The 20974-nt window shown below is 44.8% G+C and overlaps 2 protein-coding genes and 1 non-coding gene across 3 annotated transcripts in view; 2 read left to right on the top strand and 1 right to left on the bottom strand.

Moving 5' to 3' along the window:
- The window catches only part of LOC141176156 (uncharacterized), a 30129-nt gene extending 27820 nt beyond the window's left edge, over positions 1 to 2309 (top strand). Inside the window, exons 8-13 of the mRNA XM_073660155.1 lie at positions 781 to 930; positions 1060 to 1236; positions 1318 to 1441; positions 1525 to 1622; positions 1821 to 1911; positions 2099 to 2309. Of these exons, the coding sequence (XP_073516256.1) occupies positions 781 to 930; positions 1060 to 1236; positions 1318 to 1441; positions 1525 to 1622; positions 1821 to 1911; positions 2099 to 2196 (738 nt within the window). The 3' untranslated portion in view covers positions 2197 to 2309. The remainder of the gene's footprint in view (positions 1 to 780; positions 931 to 1059; positions 1237 to 1317; positions 1442 to 1524; positions 1623 to 1820; positions 1912 to 2098) is intronic.
- LOC141176153 (uncharacterized) overlaps positions 1 to 20974 on the bottom strand; it is a 246575-nt gene that overhangs the window by 87777 nt on the left and 137824 nt on the right. The window lies entirely within an intron of this gene.
- Positions 2878 to 2995, top strand: LOC141176238 (U5 spliceosomal RNA). Its single transcript, XR_012253108.1, has one exon. It is a non-coding gene; the product is annotated as a U5 spliceosomal RNA (small nuclear RNA).

The following is a 20974-nucleotide window of genomic DNA, read 5'->3' as shown; positions in this document are numbered from 1 at the left end:
AATGATGGCCACTCGTTTTTCTTTACTTAGCTGCTTTTTTCTTGCCATAATACAAATTCTAACAGTCTATTCAGTAGGACTATCAGCTGTGTTTCCACCAGACTTCTGCACAACACAACTGATGGTCCCAACCCCATTTATAAGGCAAGAAATCCCACTTATTAAACCGGACAGGGCACACCTGTGAAGTGAAAACCATTTCCGGTGACTACCTCTTGAAGCTCATCAAGAGAATGCCAAGAGTGTGCAAAGCAGTCATCAAAGCAAAAGGTGGCTACTTTGAAGAACCTAGAATATAAGACATATTTTCAGTTGTTTCACACTTTTTTGTTAAGTATATAATTCCACATGTGTTAATTCATAGTTTTGATGCCTTCAGTATGAATGTACAATTTTCATAGTCATGAAAATACAGAAAAATCCTTAAATGAGAAGGTGTGTCCAAACTTTTGGTCTGTACTGTAGTTATTTCTCATGTCACGTGTAATGAATATCTCCTGCAGTATTGCTAATGCCTATTGCAGTGTCGGTAAATGAGACGAGAATTAACTTTATGGAAGATGAGTCTTTGAGAAACGTGTTCAGCTACAGACTCCAAGGAAGAAACTGCTTGTTGTCTGTGGCCTAAAATATATAGGTTTTATTAGTACATGTAAAGAAGAAAACTAAATACTGTAAAATAATATATGTCCTCATAGGTTTCCCCTTATTATCTCCAGTAATTGTATTATTACACAGGATTTTTATGTTGTTACATCGGCTCATCATCTTCTCATTCAGGTCTCTACAATATCGGATCCTCTCAGTGAAGATCTTCTATTTAAGAGACTTTTCCTTATGGACCCATCAAAAATGGATATGGACAGAGACAAGATGGTGGAGAGGATATTACACCTCACCCTAGAGATCCTCTTCCGGATTACTGGAGAGGTGAGAGATTCTGATGACGTCACATTACATCATTCTTATCTATGGGAATAACAGATGGACAGAACTGGAGAGGTGAGGACTCTGGAAATGTCTGGAGGGAGATTTATTTATATGTCTTTCCATAACCAGGATTACATATTAGTGAAGACCTCTAGTGAGCGCTGTCAGGTCCATGTGTCTGAGGGATGGGAAAGACCCCTGAGCCCAATCACAGGGCCTCCACCTCACCCCCTGATACATGAGGACATCAATGACCAGAAGATCCTAGATCTCACCTACAAGATGATTGAGCTGCTGACTGGAGAGGTGACACTGCTGGGGATGCTGGGACATTATACAGTAACACTATGAAAGGATCGGGGGGATGACTGTCCTTGTATGTGTCAGGTTCCTATAAGATGTCAGGATGTCACTGTCTATTTTTCCATGGAGGAGTGGGAGTATTTAGAAGGACACAAAGATTTGTATAAAGACGTCATGATTGAGGTTCCCCATCCCCTCACATCACCAGGTAATAGACAGGACTAAATACACACGGCCCATAATTATCTGTATGTAAAGAATGAATTCAGTCCCTGTATGTGTTTCTTCCAGATCTATCCAGTAAGAGGACAACACCAGAGAGATGTCCCCGTCCTCTTCCTCCACAGGACTGCAAACAAGAAGATCCCAATGTTCCTCAGGATCATCAGGTAGATGGAGAGAAGGTGTCATGAGATCTCCCCTATGATGTGTAGACGGCTGTGAAGGTCTTGTGTTCAGTCTTGTTTTATCCACCAGTATTATATGTTTTATACTTGTGTAATGAGAACGGTGGAGATGGCAGGATTAGAGCTGATCATAGATGTGACTTCTCCATCTGTTTGTGACTTTTATAATATTTGTTTCAGGGTGAAGATCTGACCCATATTAATACTACAGAGACATATGTGAGGGGTGATGAGCGGTGTAAAGAGGAGAATTCTACATATGACTACCCAGGTGAGTAGTAACCACTAAATGCACAGAAGTTACAGATTCTTCTCAGTCATCGGCTGTGGCTGCTTTATCGGTTGTGTAGTCCGGCCGTATCACAATCGTGTGATCACCATTTTGCCTCTAGAACACAATATTCTCTTCCACCTAAAACTGTTCAAATGATTTTGGGTATTGAAACCCTTTTCCATAGAACTTACAACCTGGAGGATCCACTTACTACCTGTGATTAGGAGACGTTACCTGCCCAGATCTGTAAACCACAAAGCCAGAAAATCACATGAAGAATAATATTATGATGGGCCTGTAAGAGAAAGTGGAGGGTAATGATGCTGTTGGCTTCCTAGAACCCTGATATCTTATTGGATGAATCTACCTTCTCTCCCTTCTGTGCTGCTGAATGTGCTCATATGGTCCCTACAAGACCAGGTCCAGTCTTTCTGGCCAAACTTCACATTTATGATCTACAACATTAAATGTGCAGTAAGGCCAAGTGTGAATTTCTGTACAATAACAAGAGTTTCCCTTTTATCCTGACTTTTCAGTTTCTTTTAAAACCGACTAACTTCAAACAGGATTGTGATAAACTAAACAAAAGCAAACATTTCACCTGTGACATGATATCTCTCTAAGATAAATTTAAGACACCCCAGCTCTGCACTATTATAAAAAATTCTCTTTGAATGTCTAATATTTCTTGAAACTCATCTGACAGAAAATATTGTCCCTTATGATAGTTTAGATTGCCAAGAGCCACCGAGCCCCATACTCTAATTACCCTAGAGAGGTTTCACCACTAGTTACTCACTACTTACTGATGGAGACTGTTGAGATTGGTCATTTCAGTAGATGTTATTGTCTATACTCACAGTTTTGACTATAGTACTTAGTGCCCAAAATACTCTGATTTAACCCCTTCCTGCAGCCAGTTTTGTGTTTCTATCTGGGCCCATTTTTCAAATCTATAGAAAAATACTCTGGCTTCTCTTCAGAACGTAAAAATCTTTCGCCTTTTACTAAAGATTTCCGTGGAGAGAAGCAAAACTGAGTTTTGTGAAGATATTTTTTCTATTTTTTTTTTTTAAACACAAATTGAGAGATTGCGGGAAATTTTACTTTGATTTTACAGAATGTCTGCAAAACTGCTGAATGGTTTGTGGTATCGGGGTATTTATATTCTGGGCGTTGACTGAATGCTTTTGCTTTTTTTTTTTTTTTTTTTTTTTTTTTTTTACCCTTAACTGAAGGATGCTCCAAAAATGGAAACAAAAAAACAACCACAAAGAGCTGAGAAATGGAGAGCTTCATCTGCTCCCCCAAACCCGCTATGTGATTAAACCACTAAACCTGTTAAAGAGGTTATGTACGGTTGTCCTGAGGAAGGAGTCTGTGGTGTCTGAAACGCGTAGACAATAAACCTACATTTTTATCCATACTAATGGTTTGTCGTGACTCCAGAGAACGCAGAAACAACTTCCTTTCCCAGCACCTATCTCTGACATTTTTCAAATCTGACGTGTGTCACTTTATGTGGTGATAAGTGTTGGAATTCTTTACAAAGGATAATAGGAAACAAATGGACCTTACAAATAATAATCCAACTTCTCTTGAATCCGGCAATACCCTGTATACGGTTGTACACTACTGTCTGGGTACATGGCAGGTTAAGAAGGGAAGGAGCGACATTTAGCTATTTGAATGCAGATTTTGCTGGGATAGTTTGCAGACACAATGTATTGGGGGCACTGTTCATGGTCACCTGGAAGATCAAAAGATGGCTACCACAAACAGGCTTTGCGCTATCTACTCCATTTTCCAGATCCCAGGGTTTGCCTTGCTCATCATCCTTTAACCCCTCTACATGTGTTTGGACTTAGACAGAGGCCCCCTAAGCTTGGGCCACGGTGTTACCTAATGTTCTGTGGTGTGAGATGGCAAGAAGAATAGTCAGATAGCCGGGTCAGAACATGGAGGTCAGAGAAAATACAAAATCACACAAAAGTAGTCAGTAAACGGGCCGAGGTCACAACAGGAAACAAATACACAAGCCGGGAGCTGAGCACAGAGGCCTGAACCAGAGGAGAACAAGCCTGTATCTGGCAGCTTCCGAAATGTGCTTCCATCTTTAGTAGGGTGCGGTGCTTTCCAAATGGCTGAAGCAGGGAGCAGATTACTCCAGCTGGACAGCACACACACCCATACTGGCAGACTGGATGGTACTACTGGTCCCAGGCTCCCTAATCTTAGTGGCTGGACAGAGCCTGGGCCGCCCAGAGCTTCTGGTTCTGATGTCTCCTCCATCACCAGCGCCGCCTGCGGGATGAATAAGGCGGCTCCTGGTGACAGAAGCAGACGTCACAGGAGCAGATCCCAGAGGAGATGGGACCCACCATTTACAGAAGCCCTAATGTGACCAAAATGCAGAAAACCAGAGCAGTAGAAATCCCCATAAAGTGACTCCTTTTTGGAAATTATAACCCTCAGTGAAATAATCTATAGGAGTAGTGACTATTTTTACTCCTCAGGCACTTTCCGGAAATTAGCACGCAGTGGATGTTGGAGAGTGAAAATTACAAATATATAATTTCATTACCCAACACACAGTGCCCAGATTGTGCTCCAGGAGACACACACCATCAATTAAGTGGGTTCTTCTCACTATAGTAATGTCAAATACATGGATGCACAATGTGCTTTGGGCACACTGCAAGGCTTTGAAGTGAGGGTGAGATTTGACTTTGGGAGAGCGGATATTGCTGGATTGGTTTATGGAAGCCATGTTGCTTTTCAAAAGCCTTTGAGCCACTAATAATGTGGAAACCTCTGTTTTTCCATTGACAGATAATGGACCTGAGTGGGGACTTGTTTTTTGTGAGATGAGTGAAAGTTTTTATTGATATTATTTTTGCCTACATAACATTGTTTGGTGGCTTTTTATTCCATATTTGGGAGGTAGAATTAACAAACAGTTGAACACTACGATCCACTGGTTCATCCTATGAGGTTTTCTATTAGACTGTGAACTGTTATTGTCTTGGTAAATAATGACGGCTAACATAGGGAAAAATTAAAAAAAATCACAAAAAAAGATACAGCCTTACCAACACCAATAATCGTACCAATTCATGGAGGGGGTGGTTGCCTAGTATTAAAGATGCGCACAGATGAAGCTTGCATAGGACGCCAGTCACACAGGTAGGTTTGGTGCACAGTGTCTGGCTTAGGATACTGATGATGTTCATACTGGGCAGGAAGGCTGTCCAGCACTATATAAGTGCATCCCACATGGACAGACACCCCAGTACACCCAACCAACACTAAAATGCTAATGCATTTGTTATCTGATTTGGTGTTGGTAAGGCTGATTTTTTTTCTGTGATGTTTTCTTGGTAGATAATGATACTTTTACATAAAGTACATTTTTACGGAGAGTTTAAGTAGAAATATTCAACAATATAAATTTTAAGGATATGTTATTCATAAATAATAATTTGTTTTATTCTTGGCAGATGACTGTACCAGGAGATCAGAGGGACAGCTGACATCTTCAATTTTTAAATCAGAGGATCTTGAGATCAAACAAGATACAATTGAAGTGAATGTCATTACTCCAGATTTACCATCATCTCTTCACAGCAAACATCAATCATCTGATCCTATGAAACAGGTCCTGTCTTCTGATTCATTACTGACTACTAAGGAAAATCAAAGTCACAAAATAAGCATTAAAAAACAAACTGCTCCTAAAGCAAAGAAGCCATTTTCATGTTCAGAATATGGAAATAGTTTTTCCCTCGAAAAGTCTTTTCTTAAACATCAAAGCATTCACACAGCAGAGAATAGAATTTTTTGTTTGTGTGGGAAATTTTTTAACCAGAAATCAGATCTTGTTAATCACCAGAGAAGTCACACACAGGAGAAGCCATTTTCTTGTTCAGAAAGTGGAAAATGTTTTACAGCAAAATCAAGTTTTAGCAGACATCAGAGAAATCACACAGGGGAGAAGCCTTTTTCCTGTTCAGAATGTGAAAAATGTTTTAGCTGGAAATCAGATTTGGTTAAGCACCAGAGAACTCACACAGGGGAGAAGCCTTTTTCCTGTTCAGAATGTGGAAAATGTTTTAACTGGAAATCAGATTTGGTTGGGCACAAGAGAATTCACACAGGGGAGAAGCCTTTTTCCTGTTCAGAATGTGGAAAATGTTTTAGCTGGAAATCAGATTTGGTTAAGCACCAGAGAATTCACACAGGGGAAAAGCCTTTTTCCTGTTCAGAATGTGGAAAATGTTTTAACTGGAAATCAGATTTGGTTAAGCACCAGAGAATTCACACCGGAGAGAAGCCTTTTTCCTGTTCAGAATGTGGGAAATGTTTTAGCTGGAAATCAGATTTGGTTATACACCAGAGAAATCACACAGGGGAGAAGCCTTTTTCCTGTTCAGAATGTGGAAAATGTTTTAGCCAGAAATCAGTTTTGGTTAAGCACAAGAGAACTCATACAGGGGAGAAGCCTTTTTGCTGTTCAGAATGTGGGAAATGTTTTAGCTGGAAATCAGGTTTTGTTACGCACAAGAGAATTCACACAGGGGAGAAGCCTTTTTCCTGTTCAGAATGTGGGAAATGTTTCATCCAGAAATCATATTTTGTTAGGCACCAGAGAATTCACACAGTGGAGAAGCCTTTTTGCTGTTCAGAATGTGGGAAATGTTTTGTGAAGAAATCATCACTTCTTAGTCACCAGAGAACTCACACAGACGAGAAGCCATTTTCATGTTCTTAATGTGGGAAATGTTTTACACGGAAATCAACTCTTAACAAACTTCATAGAAGTCACACAGGGGAGAAGCCTTTTACATTTTTAACCGAAAATTGTATCTTCATAAAGGGGTTGTCCACTACTAGGACAACTCCTTCTCATTCCTCATGTTTGGCCTTGTTAAAATAAAAACACTCATACGCACTTACTGTTCTGGCGCCGTTCCATTGGTGTCACAACTTGCGTTTCCGTAAGGCTGTTACATCACACAAGATTGTTACATCACACAATCCTGCTGTCAATCAACGCTGCCTTCAGACGTATTGTACATCAACCGGAAGGACATGGCCTGGACATAGCACCAAGAGAATGCACACAGACATGGCACCAAGAGAATGCACACATTGAAAGCACTCTCTTCAGACCGTGTTCTTGGGGGAATTATAAGCAATTTACAGCCTCAAACATGACTTTCGATATGGGAAAGAAAGATCAGAGGTTAATCTGAGGTCCTCCACCTCTGTCAGCATGTCTGGTATGCAGCGTTTCTTATGGAAGGTCTTATCTTCCTGCGCCGGAGCTATTACTGCCTCACCTGAGCATGGAAAAAGAAGCAGTCTTAACCCTCATGATGCCAGACAGCTCCAGCCTGTAAGTCCTGCACCAACTTCTCTCTTAATGTAGGCCTCACAAGAAAACACCACCTATCTTCCTGTACTCTCACCAAAGCCCACATACTGAGCAGTGCTTGCTTCACAGGGACATTTACCCCCTATCCACAGGTTATTCTGATATGGGGAACAACATAACTTATTTGTATATCATATTGTGTCTATGACTCGCCCCCAGGGCCGTGGGGTACTTGGCAGCCGGGCCTTGTGGCTGCTTTTGGGGGATATCACAGTAGCTGGCCCGTTCCGTGACCCAGGGCGGTCAGTAAAAAGGGGAATAAAGTTTATGGGATAGTTTGTGACGCCACCTGTGGTGTCTGGTGAGATTCACCAGCGCTGCGGCAGGCCGGTGGTAAGGCAGCTCGGGTGGTATAGCTCCCCACAGGCGGAGCTAGGCCTCCGGGCAGCGGGGATGCAAGGATGCAGGACAAACAGGACCCGCCGGGTCAGAGCAAGAACAGGGACAGACACGATAGTCACTTCAGTACCTTTTCCTGGTGGAATTCAGGCACATCCCGGAGCACTGTAGGGTGAAGGGTGCACTACCGGATTCTCCCCAGTGAGCGGGTGTAGGGCCTCCTGTTTCTTGCCTTTGCATTGTAAGTTTTTGACCTGCCTGGAGCTAGGCCTAACTTTGTCTCTGTTCTGCACCTGCCGACCTTGTGGTAGGGCCTTCTGTTGGAGATCACTCTCCCTATTCTTTGGGGTCTCCGTGATTCCTGACCCTGGTATTTATCAGCTTTTAGTGATCCTGGGACATGTAGTTTGCCAGGGGTTCCGGTCGTTTTCTACTGGTCATGAAGATCCACGTAGACTCGGACCCGGTGTCCGGTATATACTTCGGGGTGAGCTGGTTAAGCTCCTCTGCCCCCTATGTTACTCACTTTCCACTCGCCTTCGGCCCCGCTCGGGCCCTCACTAGGCTACACACACTGCAGCCGGGACGCTGCTCTTCTTCGCTGCACACTCCTAGCTCGCTATAGCTTTGGCGTCTCTGCCCCCTGCCAGGCAGAGATGCCGTCCCTCTCACCTCCTCGCTCCCCGCGCCGCGTCCTCCAGCGCTCCTCTCCCTGCTGCTGCCGGCGCGCGCTCCTTCCCAGGCACTGTGCTTAGGGCGCGCGCGTGCTCCCTCTCTCTTAAAGGGGCCGCGCGCGCCGTCCTAAGGAGTCCCCGGCCAATAGCCGGAGGACCTCCCATATATAAGGCACCTCCTCCAAAATGGAGGTGCCCGAGCAATAGTTGTTGCACAGTGTACTTACATCTGCTTCAGCCATCAGGTCCAGTTGCCAGCCTGACTACTGTTCCAGTCCGCCAGTCTGACTACTCTCCAGCCCGACAGTCTGTCTTCCGGTCATCCGCCAGTCTGTCTATGGGCAAGTCCACCTGCTTACCAGGAAGCACCAGCCAGTTACCTGCCTGCTACCTGTCGTGCCTGCTAGCCCGCTCACTTGGGAGCACTCGTCTGTTACCTGCCTGTTACCCATTAGCCTACCTGGAGGCTTGGCCATCAATTGCCGTGACCACCTGATAGCCTACCTGGAGGCTCCCGCTGTCACTTGCCGTGACCACCTGTCTGCTAACCCAGAGACTTCTGCCTGCTTGCTGTGTCCATCCGCTATACCGGTCAGTCCCAGATATGGAGTAATATATTCAGAGGCTGGAGACCACATACAATACTGAAATACGTCCCCTCACTTCTATCCTGTCACAGCTTGCTGACAAGGTACAGAGATTAGAGGATAATGTCATCCAAGTTGGAGGCCATCATAATGCTCAGAAACTAACACTGGATCTTCACAGCCAGTAAATAAACCATCTGTTTAATATGGTTGATGATCAAGAAAATCATAATAATATCTGGATAAGGGGTATACCTGAAACCACTACTTGATGCCATCCGGGAAAATGGCCTGATGTACCCCTGGGTGTACCCATTCCAGCTGTATATTTTCAAAGATCCAAGCCACATGAGGCCTTTCTGTGATGCCCTGGACATTCCATTTATCTGACTGGCCACCTGCTCCACCATTGCCACAGAGAGTTCCAGCACGTCACAGAAGGCGTTCAATGGATCAGGAACTTGATGGTGATGCAGCCAGATGGGAAAGGAACCTGCCAGTCATATGAGCTCCTGAAATGAATCTTGTCTTCCCTGACGAGAGACAGTTTGCAGATGCTTACTTATTTCTTTAAGCATATAATTAGATATATCTAAATAGAGCATTAGGAGTCACTCTTCCACTATATAGAATGTCTAAGTTCATATAAGATCTTAGACCGGCATATAAGTTGAGTTCACATGATACTACTGTAATATCAGGCTGTATTACATTACTTGCTTTATATTCCATGGTTCCACCTAATAGGAATCCTAGAACTAAAAGTTTGACTTGCGCCTGTAAAGACAACCCCCAGTAAGGGACTTGCATTGGGATCTGCTTGTTTCACAATTTCCTACTGTTTTGATATATTCATAATCTATACTTCTTAGACACTGAGAGGTAGACGTTACTATCTACCGTCTATACTTCCTCTTTTCTTTTAATCTTTCTCTCCTTCCCTCCCCCTTTTTTCATATAATATGGCACAACTCAAAACTTGTTCATTAAATGTCAGAGGACTTAATGTTCCAGAGAAAGGAGCTCAAGTGTTTTATCGTAGGCATAAACAGCACGTAGATTTTCTCTTTCTTCAGGAGTCACACTTTAGAGGCGATCATATACTGTACCTCAGTTTACTAATAGATAGCATTTTTCTGGGATGCCAAGATGATTAATGTTTTGAAGTCTAGGGTGCTGAGTATAGGCCGCCACAGATCACTGCTGCATACTATTGTAGAAACACTGTCTGACACGGAGAGGAGGTTAAGATCTCCGTCTACTCCAACATTTTGACTTTGGAAAACTTCTATCTCCCTAATTGTGACCAAATTAAGACATGCCGTCATTACTTAAACTAAAATATTTTGCGGAGGACCTTATCATCATTGGAGGTGACTTTAATTTTGTCTTGGATCCTTCTTTAGATTCGTCCCTGGGCTGGAGTTACCAATCTAAAACACAAACAAAAGCTTTGCTAAACGTGCTCCGGTCTCAACCGGGCGATGTATGGCGGATACTACATCCAGACGTAAAGGATTATACCTATTATTCTCCTTTACACAATATGCATAGCCATATAGTTCTTTTCTTAATTAGCCGTCACTTGCCTACATGGCAACCTACATCTCGGGTAGGAACTGCTGTATGGTCAGATCATGCTCCTGTATATTGTAATCTGACTATGCCGCACTCCACCAAGGCTTCACATGTTGGAACCTAAATGATAATCTGCTGAAGGACTCGCTCACTCAGACCTTCTTAAGACTATAGACTCCTTCAAATATATGAGCATGATGAAACTGCCTTACCATTTAAATGGGAAGCACTCACATGCGTCCTCAGAAGGATAATAATAAAACATAGATAAAGGTTAAAAAAAGGAGAGAACAGCTAAAGTCTCCCATTTGCTTGAGCGGATTGATCTCCTTGACAAACAACATAAACGATCTGCTTCCCTCCAGGTATACGCAGACCTGCTTAACGCTAGAAGGGAGCTAAAGTAGTTTTATGGATGGGGTACTTGCAAATATTGTGTAATTTCAGGGCATTTACTTATGGAAGGAACCAAGTGGAAGCTTCCATTCTCGGTATTAGATATGGGGCCTCCTCGAGAAAATGACTTAAAATGTAATACACTAAAGTTAATATATAAGGCGGTAAAAATATAGGTAGGGGTAAAAATATAGGGGGTAAAAATATTCTGGGAATTGGAAAGTACACAAATTATACTCCTTTATGGCACAACTATAACTTACCAGAGCTACAGAAACTAAAAGATATTAGTGAGTGGGAGGATAGGGGTATATGTTTGGTGTCACAACTCTTGAGGGATGGATTATTCAAGATGTTTGAACAAATAAAGGCAGATTTTAACCTTCCGCATAGGGTGTTTTATCAATATCTGCAAATACATCTTGCATATAGTACACAACTAGAATAAACGCCATACTGATTGACATCACCCAATAGATACCATTACTACATCGTTAGATACAAAAGGTCTAATATCCCTTATTTATAGGCAGTTACTGGCCCTACATTTGGATAAATATCCTTTGATAGTTAAGACAAAATGGGAGGAGGATGTGGGTCCCTTATCTGAGGAGCAATGGGGGAAATACTGGATTTGACACCGAAACTTTCATTGTCAGAGTCACAAAGATTGTCCAGAATTCTTCTCATTCATGGGGTATATCGATCCCCAAGTATTTTATTTAAAATTGAAATACAAATGGATGACACACGCCCTAGATGTGGTCAAAAGGACGCCCACCTGATGCATATGACGTGGGAATGTGTAAATATTGGCGACTACTGGAAGGGGGTGATCGCTCTTGTACTATCTGTATTTGGGATACAACTTCAGTTGGAACCTAAAATCTGTATCCTAGGACTCCTGGGAGAGGTCGTAGATCCAGACTCCCATATGGCAGTAGCTAGCTCAAGAAAATTATTCCAAGCCAGATAGTTGTTGGCACTACATTGGATAGACAATTCTCCCCCAACGATAACAGAACTAAAATCCAGGATAAATAACACTCTATGCTTGGAAAGGGGATCTTATATTAAAGGAACGCTGTCAAGAAATCCATACACCTATGGGAACAATGGTTAATTACTACAGATATTGCTTCAGAAATACTATACTGGACCATTTGTACATATCCCTGCAGTAAACCAGGAATTTATATCCTTATACCTAAGGTGTCAGCAAATAATAATTGTCTCAGTCCACACAATTGCCCCTTCTTAGAGATATTCTTTTTCTTTTGACGTCCCAATAGGGAAAAAAAAACCGTCAGGAAGTATTCAGATATTCATGTACAAATGTAAAATTACTATTCCAAAACCTTGTAGTATAGAGCGATATTAGGGTTTATATCATTGTAAACCGGTTCTTGTATTGTTTACTGTTTTTTCTTTCTTTTTATTTTTGTCACAAAGTTTATATGACAAAAACAAAATGTTGGTCTTTCTTTTGTTAAATAAAAATGATCTGATTGAAAAAAAAGAAGGGAGCGAAGATCTTTAATAGATCAAACGTATACAAAATATCAAGATCACATGTGAAGGTACTCGTATGAATTCGTAGATAAATGTGGTCTCTCATTGACAAGGAAGTTACATCCACGGATACAAAGGACATACGGCTCCGGCAAAAATTAAGAGATCACTGAACAGTTTTCTATTGGAAAGCATGGAAAGACTGGTGGAAAGCATGGCAAGACGAATGAAAGCTGTGATTAAAAATCATGGTTAGTCCACCAAATATTGATTTCACATTTAAAACATGAGTAATTTGAGGTCTGAAAACACTTGTTTCTTTTTTAGTATTTTGACGCTCTATCATTTGCTGCAAATAAATTCAACATTTTTCGCTTTCAATTTCGGAGACATGTTGTCAGTAGTTTATAGACTAAAACAACGATGTGCATTTTACTCTAGAATATACCTATAAAGAGAAAAATCAGGGAAACTGAAAATTTTGCAGTGGTCTCTTAATTTTTGCCAGAGCTGTATGTATCCAAAACAAAAGGAGCACGACTGCTGTAAATTCATAACCCCACTGACATAGCTGACGCATTTCATTGCTGTTATAGCTCACTACATAATATTCATGGAAAATACCACGACATGCCACCTAATTTTCTTGAAACAAAAATTGACAAATATATTATGGACACTGCCGTTCCTTCCTTACAGACCCCTGAGCAGGAGATACTAGACAAAGCTTTCACTAAACAACAGGTAGGGAATGATTTAATGGCCTGTCCTATCGGGAAGAGCCCTGGGCCAGATGGATTCAATAATAGATTTTATAACATGTTTGCACCTCTGTTGTTACCATTAGTGTTCAATAATATCTCAGAAGACTCCACTTTGCCCCCCAATCACTTGATGCTCACATAACAGTTTTACCAAAGCCTGGAAAATAACTAAATGCCTGCCCTAATGTTCATCCAATTTCATTAATTAGTGTAGATGTCACCATATTCTCTAATATAATTGTATCATGGCTCTCCCACTACTTACCCTCAATTGTTAGCAACGTTCAGGTTGGCTTCGTTAAGGGTAGAGAAGTGCGTGATAATTAGTGTTGAGCCACCCCCGTAGTGTTCGAGTTCGGTTCGGTTGGTCGAACACCCGTGTGTTCGCCGAACTGTTCGTCGAACACCGTTAAAACCAATGGCAGGCAAACAAAAACACATAGAAACACATAGAAAACACCTTCAAAGGTGTCCAAAAGCTGACAAACTGCTCAGAAGACACAACTAACACATGGAAAAGTGACAAGTACATATAGTCATGCGAAAAGAAAAGAGGTAGAGGAGTAAAAGGAGGGGGAGACACAGATATAGGCATGTCATGCCCTTCTAAAATCCAAAAAGTGAGAAGCCGACACGGCCAGTCCGTTCCTGCCTGTGCCACCTCTGTGTCGCCGGGTTTGTGCCAGAGCCGCGGTGGACTCTGACGGCCAGCCCCCCTATCCCAATACTGGTGCCTGTCCGCCGGTGGGTCGAGGCCCCCCACGGTGGGGGGGGGAGTAACATCTGCAGAAGAAAGACCATCTTCCAGCCAAACTAAGATGTCGACTTCTTTTCGTGGACAATGTGATACGATCCCATTCTTACGGACACGCCCATCGCTACAAATTCTAGATGAGGCACAAAAACAGCAGATGCTTCAACGGATATCAAGTGCTCCTTCAAGTGGGCTCTCCATCACCTCAATTTCAACATCACAAATACTCCAGTCCTCAGAGGTGTCACCCCAATCGCACTTGCTTCCTCACAGCTCCCAAGTCTCCAGCTGCCCATCTGAGTATGGGGTAACACAGATGGCTGAGTCTGCCCAGCTGTTTACTCATACTATAGCCTGGGAAACGGAGGTCTGCTCCAGAGCTTCTGTTAATCCAGATGAGGAAATGATCTGATCCGATGCCCAGAATCTTTATAAGTTGGATCCAGGACCAGATGAAGAAGGTTCTGAGCATAATGTAGACCCTTGTTCCCAACCTGTTGGTGAAGACAATGATGAAGACGATGATGAGACTCAAATACCTGATTGGAGCGACAACTTGACTTTTCGGTCAGGGCAGGAAGAGGTTGGCTCTGAGGGCGACGGGTGTGATAACACACAGGGTGATGATGACGAGGTTGGAGATCCCACTTACTGTCAACCCACAGTCAAACAGTCGATGAGGTCAGCAGAGGAGGTGGAGGAGGATGTGACTAGCCCTGGGGATGGGGATGACTCGGTACCCGGGCATTTGCCTGGCCTTGGGGATGTCGCGGTGGTCGGCTCCCTGGCCCGTACCCTGGGGTCTCTCTTTAAAAGGGTGGATAATTGTTAATTTTATAAGAGTTCATGACGCCACCTGTGGTATCTGGTGACAAGCACCAGCGCTGCAGCAGTCCACTGAGGCCGGTGATAAGGCAGCTCGATGGTATAGCTCCCCACAGGTGGAGCTAGGTCTCAGGGCAGCGTATGCAGGGGGAATGCAGGACAGGCGAGACCCAGCTGGGTCAGAGCAAGAACGGGAACGGACACGGTAGTCACTTCAGTACCTTTTACTGGTGGAAATTCAGGCACATCCCGGAGCACTGTAGGGTGAAGGGTGCATATCAGGATCCTCCCCAATGAGCGGGTGTAGGGCCTCCTGTTTCTTGCCTCTGCGTAGTAAGTTTCTGGCCTGCCTGGAGCTAGGCCTAACTTTGTCTCTGTCCTGCGCTGGCTGAACTTGTGGTAGGGCCTTCTCTTGGAGTTCACGCTCCCAGTATGCGGGGCCTAAGCGTCTCCTGGCTCTGTTACATATCAGCATCTTAGCGATCCTGGGACTTGTAGTTCTCCAGGGATTCCGGTTATGCCTTACTGGGTCATAGAGATACCGGTAAGCTCGGATCCTGTGTCCGGTAAATGCTTCGGGGTGAGCTGGTTAAGCTCCTCTGCCCCTTATGTACTAACTCGCCACTCGCCTTCGGCCTACTCGGGCCCTCACTAGGCTATACACACTAACGGCAGCTTGCCGCGCTTCACTGATCTTACGGCACCGGCACACCTTAAGCTCTATCTGGGCTCCCTGAATCTAGCAAGCAGGAGCCTCGTGCTCCACTGCTGAACTATTAACTGCGTTCTCTAGACTAGACTGAGCTCCACTGCAGACTGACCTCTCTTAGGCTTCTCTACTGCAGGAACTCTTCAGAGGAACTGAACTGCCTAGCTCCACCTTCCCTATTTATATCCCTAACGGGCTCCCTCTGCTGGTCTGAGGTGGAAGGTGGAGATGTGTGAATGTTTATGGGGGCCTCTTGTGGAGGATTCCATCAATGCACTCTTGTAGGATCTGTGATACCAAGCGCAGCGGGGCATCACAGATGCTATTGACGACGAGGTTAGGTTGCGCCTTCCTGAACAGAGACGGAGTACTGGAAGCACGTCAACAACTGCATCCTCAACCACAACTCTGCCTCTGACCACAAGTCGTAGTGGCTCTTCAGGTCACATGGGCTCTAAGCCTTGCATAGCCTGGGCATTTATTCAGATCGATAAGGATGACCCACCTCGTGTTATCTGTAATATTTGTCAGCAAAAGCTAAGTAGAGGCCAAAAAATACATAGTTTGAGTACTTCATGCATGTACCGTCACATGGATATGAAGCATAAGTTGCAGTGGGAAGCTCACTGTGCTACAATGAGGCCTAGCCGGCTGGGCCAACCACCGTCTGCCCCATCTTGTGCATCCGCAGCCTCTTCATCCTCTGTGACTGGGGGGACAGCAGTCACACATGTTTTTGGACGCAGACCTGCCACCTCTTTACCCGCAACAGCCAGTGTGATTGGCAGGTCGTCAGTTCATTGGGAAGTGGAAACACCTGCTAGTGTTGAGCGCTCTCCGACATCGAGAGCACCACCTTTGGATCAAGGCAACCTAACATGTCCGCCTGCATCTTTCTCACAGACCGGCAGTTGCCGGGGACACCCTACTCAACACCGTGTAAGCACAACAGCCAGCCCTCGGTCCCTCAGATGTGGAAAAGTAAAAGACCATTTCCTCCTAGCCATGAGAAAGCTAAGAGGTTGAATTTCACCATCTGCAAGCTGTTGGCTACAGAAATGCTGCCTTTCCACCTGGAGGACACAGAGGATTTTCAAGACCTTATGTCCGTCACAGTGCCCCAGTACCAGATGCCCAGTCGGCACTACTTCTCAAAGAAAGGTGTGCCTGCGCTCCACTAGCATGTCGCACACAACATCACCGCTTCTTTGAGAAACTCTGTGTGTGACAGGGTGCACTTCACCACAGACACTTGGACGAGAAGGCATGGACAGGGGCGTTACATGTCGCTGACTGGGCACTGGGTAACTATGGTGACAGCAGGACAAGGGGCTGCTGTCCAAGTTTTACCGTCCCCACGAGTTGTGTGTTAATCCTCTTTATCTCGAACTTCCTCCACTGCTTCTGCCTCCTCAACCTCCTCTCGGTCCTCCACCTGCACCCAAAGCCTGTCTGGTAATGCCACCTGCTTTCTAACTGCGCAGAAGGAATCCTGCACACCTCCTTACTATGCTGGCAGCAGGGCTCAACGCATCAGTGTTTACTTTGAAATGTCTGGGAAATGTGAGTCACACAGCTGAGGAGTTTTGGTCAGCTCTGGAGACCCAGTTTCATGAAAGGTTGTCTCCACTGGACCTGCAACCAGGGAAGTTTATGTGCGACAATGCTGCAAACCTGGGTGCGGCACTTCGCAGGGGCAATGTCACACACGTGCCTTGTATGGCTCACGTGTTGGACCTGGTTGTCCAGCAATTTTTAGCCCACTATCCCGGACTAGATGGCCTTCTGCAGAGTGCACGGTCGCTGTGTGCTCACTTCCGCCGTTCGCATCCCGCAGTTCAACGACTTACATCTCTACAGAAGTCGTTGGGCCTGCCAGTTCACCGGCTGAAATGCGGTGTGCCGACACGGTGGAATTCAACTCTGCACATGTTGCAGCGACTGTGGCAGCACCGACAAGCCCTGGTGCAATACGTTCTGACGTATAGCCTGGGCCAACGAGATCCAGAGGTGGGGCAAATCACGCTGGAGGAGTGGTCTCAGATCAGGGACCTATGCACCCTTCTGCACAGTCTTGAAATGGCGACGAAGATGTTTAGTGCTGACGATGCCATTATCAGCATGACTATTACGGTGATTTACATGCTGGAGCACATGTTAAACAGAATTCGGAGTCAGGTGGTGGGACAAGAGGAGGTGGAGGAAGTAGAGGAGGAGTCGTATGCGGAAGGGATAACATCTCCAAGGTCCAGACGGTTGGCAGCACCAAGGCGGCAGGCATGGGAGGGTGGGGGAGAGGGATTAACCAGGGCGCATGGTAGCAGCCAAACTGTTGAGGAAGGTGCAGGAGCCGAGGAAGAAGTGGAGGACGAACTGGCAATGGGCATGTAAGACTCATCAGATGAGGGAGACCTTGATCACATTTCTGTTGTGCGAGGTTGGAGGGAGAGGGCAGAGGAAGGAAGCATGATTCTTACCTCGCTACCAACACAACAAGGACTTGGTCCTTCTGGATGCGCAAGACACATGAGTGCCTTCTTGCTGCACTACCTGCAACATGACCCCCGGATTGTCAGAATTCGAAGTAATCCCGACTACTGGGTTGCCACACTCTTAGATCCCCGGTACAAAAGTATATTTGCCGAAATAATTCCTGCCATAAAAAGGTATTGACGAATGCAGGAGTATCTGTTGCAGAATCTTACATGTGCTTTTCCACAAAACACCAGTGGTGCACGTAGTGAATCTCACAGTTCTAACTTGCCAACGGTGGGACTGTCGAGTCTTCATCACTCAAACAGTAACAGTAACACAGTATCTGCTGGTAACAGCAATTTTGTGGAATCGTTTCACCACTTTTTTAGACCATCCTTTGCAAGGCCACAGGAGACAAGAAGTCTGACACATAGTCAATGCCTAGAGAGGATGGTACAGGAAAATCTCCAAGTGAACATCGAAGCCATGACTGTGTCAATGGACCCTTGCTCATTTTGGTATTCCAATCTTGAAAAATCGCCGGAGCTCGCCACTCACGCCTTGGAGATCTTGTCATGCCATGCAGCCAGCGTTCTCTCTGAACGTGTGTTCAGCGCTGCTGGTGGTGTGCTGACAGATAAGCGCACGCGGCTGTCCACTGAGAATGTAGACAGACTCACGTTCATAAAGATGATCAAATCATGGATTCGCAAGGACATTTCTACCCCTGTGTCATCCTTGGGAAACTAAAAGCTTGGGGATTTGGTAAAATCACCTCACCAACCATTTTAAGCAACAGTGGGGCAATTGATGCCACTTAACCCTAGAACGCATGACCATAAAAATCTACACTTTCACATACCTGGGGCCCTTTAGGCCCGTGTGCAAATAACATGGAATAACTCAAACTCAAATGACAAACAACTATATACATGAAGAATACCTAGAGTTTCAAAATTCTAACTAAAGCAATCTTGCAGAAAATAGAAAACAATTAACTGGGCGGGCCTGCAAGGCCACAGGTATGCGTTCTAGGGTTAAGTGGTGTCTGTGCCACAATTTTGGGAGTCCCCTTGCTGTGTCTTACGTGACGTTGGCATCGTCAATTCCAGGTGGGTTGGGTCGCACCCCCCCCTTTTAACTGTAAGAAACTACATACACTATGGCTTGGGGTAACACAGATGGTTGAGTCTGAAGAGCTGTTTACTCAGAGGTCTGCTCCAAATCTTCAGTGTCTGCTAGTCAGCGTAGAATTTTTAACTGCATCTAGCCTAGGCAATACTTTGGGCGTAGTAGCCCAGCTGCGAAGCAAGCTGCACCGCCTGTGTATCTAATAAGAATTTTTAAATTAATCTAGCCTAGGCAGACTGTGGGGACCCCCAACCAAACCCAGATGCTCAGCCCCCCTACCGCCCCCCTTTCATGGACAACCCAATAATGTAACTCTTACAACTGGATGGGTGAGGATCGGTCACAGCTTTATTAACTCTTTATACTCATTCCATTAGAAAGGCATTTTATTTCTAAAATAATTCAGCTTGTTGCAGCATGCCCTGGGTCCCCACTCCGGCAAGTTGGCCAACAAGTGTAACTCTCCAACATGTCCTTTCTATTTCCAGGCCACGGAGGATCCAGCGTACTCGTATGCAGGACTCTGACCCCCACCCATCACTCTTAACGCTTGTTCCACTCCGTCCTGGAGTCCTGACAGGAATATGTCCAGTCCAATATCCATTAAGTGAACACCGTCGGGCCGTATGAGGCCTGCTTTATCTCCTTCCAGTTGTCGGTGTCGTATCACTACACCGCCTCTGTCTCTTCTAAATTTTGCCATCCGAATATTTATTACCCGCCTTGTCCATTCGATGGCCGTGATGTCTCGCGCACCTTGCCATACCGCTATCGGCACAATCTCTGACCATACTATAGCTAATTTTGTGAAAAATTCTCTGAAGCGCTCAGTGTCTAGTTTCATTATTGCCATTAGTTATGCGCTCTTGTGATGACCTAGGTTGTTTCCCCCGGCCTGTATAACTAAGATGACCGGACCTCTTGCCTCTCTCCCTACCTTGATTACCTCCATTAGTACCTGTGGCCATAGCAGGCCTCTAATACCTCTCCAGTTGAAGTATGTGTTATGAAACTCTAATTTCCTCCCGCCTGGGCGGACTTTCGCCCTTTTTTGTGCCCAATATATATACGAGTGGCCTATCACTCACACTGTTGGCTTAGCGTCACCTGTAAAAGAAACAAACCACGTTAGGATAACAAGTCCGGTCTTATGTATCTCGCCAAACACGTGGATCGCCATCTCCCTATCCTCTGAACTTCCGTTTCTGACAGTCCTGCTCTTGCTGCTTCCGTGGCCGCACCTATGCGGAATGAGTGTGTCCCGTAATCTTTGGGGTGGTTCCCTGCCGATGTTATGCATTTATTAAATATAGCTTGGAACAGGTATCTTGATAATGGCGTTCCATCAATGTGTGATACGAAGAAATTACTTTGTGATCTGATGGTTAGATATGTTTTTACTATTGTTACCCGACTCAGTGTACCGTTTGTGGGTTGTAGAAGTACCCAAGTACCCCTGCCCGCTGGAACCGTTTTCGATTGGTGTATGCGTACACGTATTGCATTATTGGCTATGACTACTTCCTGGTGTAATAAGCGTCCACTGGTGGTTATTTTGGATTGAGGGACTAATTCGCTTATACATAGCGCCCCGAAGAAGGCGATCACAAATGCAGTAGACATTAGTGTTGCTTCAAATTGTGAGTGTCATGTTAATGGTGTTAGGGATAAGATGTGAGAAATCAGTTTTAGTGACACGGGACGGGACGTCTACATTCCTGACTTGGCTGACCCCTTTTCCACCCTTTTATGGATTGTCTGATGATGAATCTTTGTCACATCTCCCCAATTCAGTAGTTGGAAGTGAAATGCTACTCCGGTCAGACACCGCTGCGCTGACGCCCCTGATATGCCCCTCATCATTAGCTGGTGGAGAAAT

This window comes from Phyllobates terribilis, unplaced genomic scaffold, assembly GCF_046119375.1.
Source record: "Phyllobates terribilis strain yellow unplaced genomic scaffold, ASM4611937v1 Scaffold_17__1_contigs__length_24005725, whole genome shotgun sequence".
NCBI classification, from domain to species: Eukaryota; Metazoa; Chordata; class Amphibia; order Anura; family Dendrobatidae; genus Phyllobates; species Phyllobates terribilis.
This window is presented reverse-complemented; position numbering and strand designations above follow the sequence as displayed.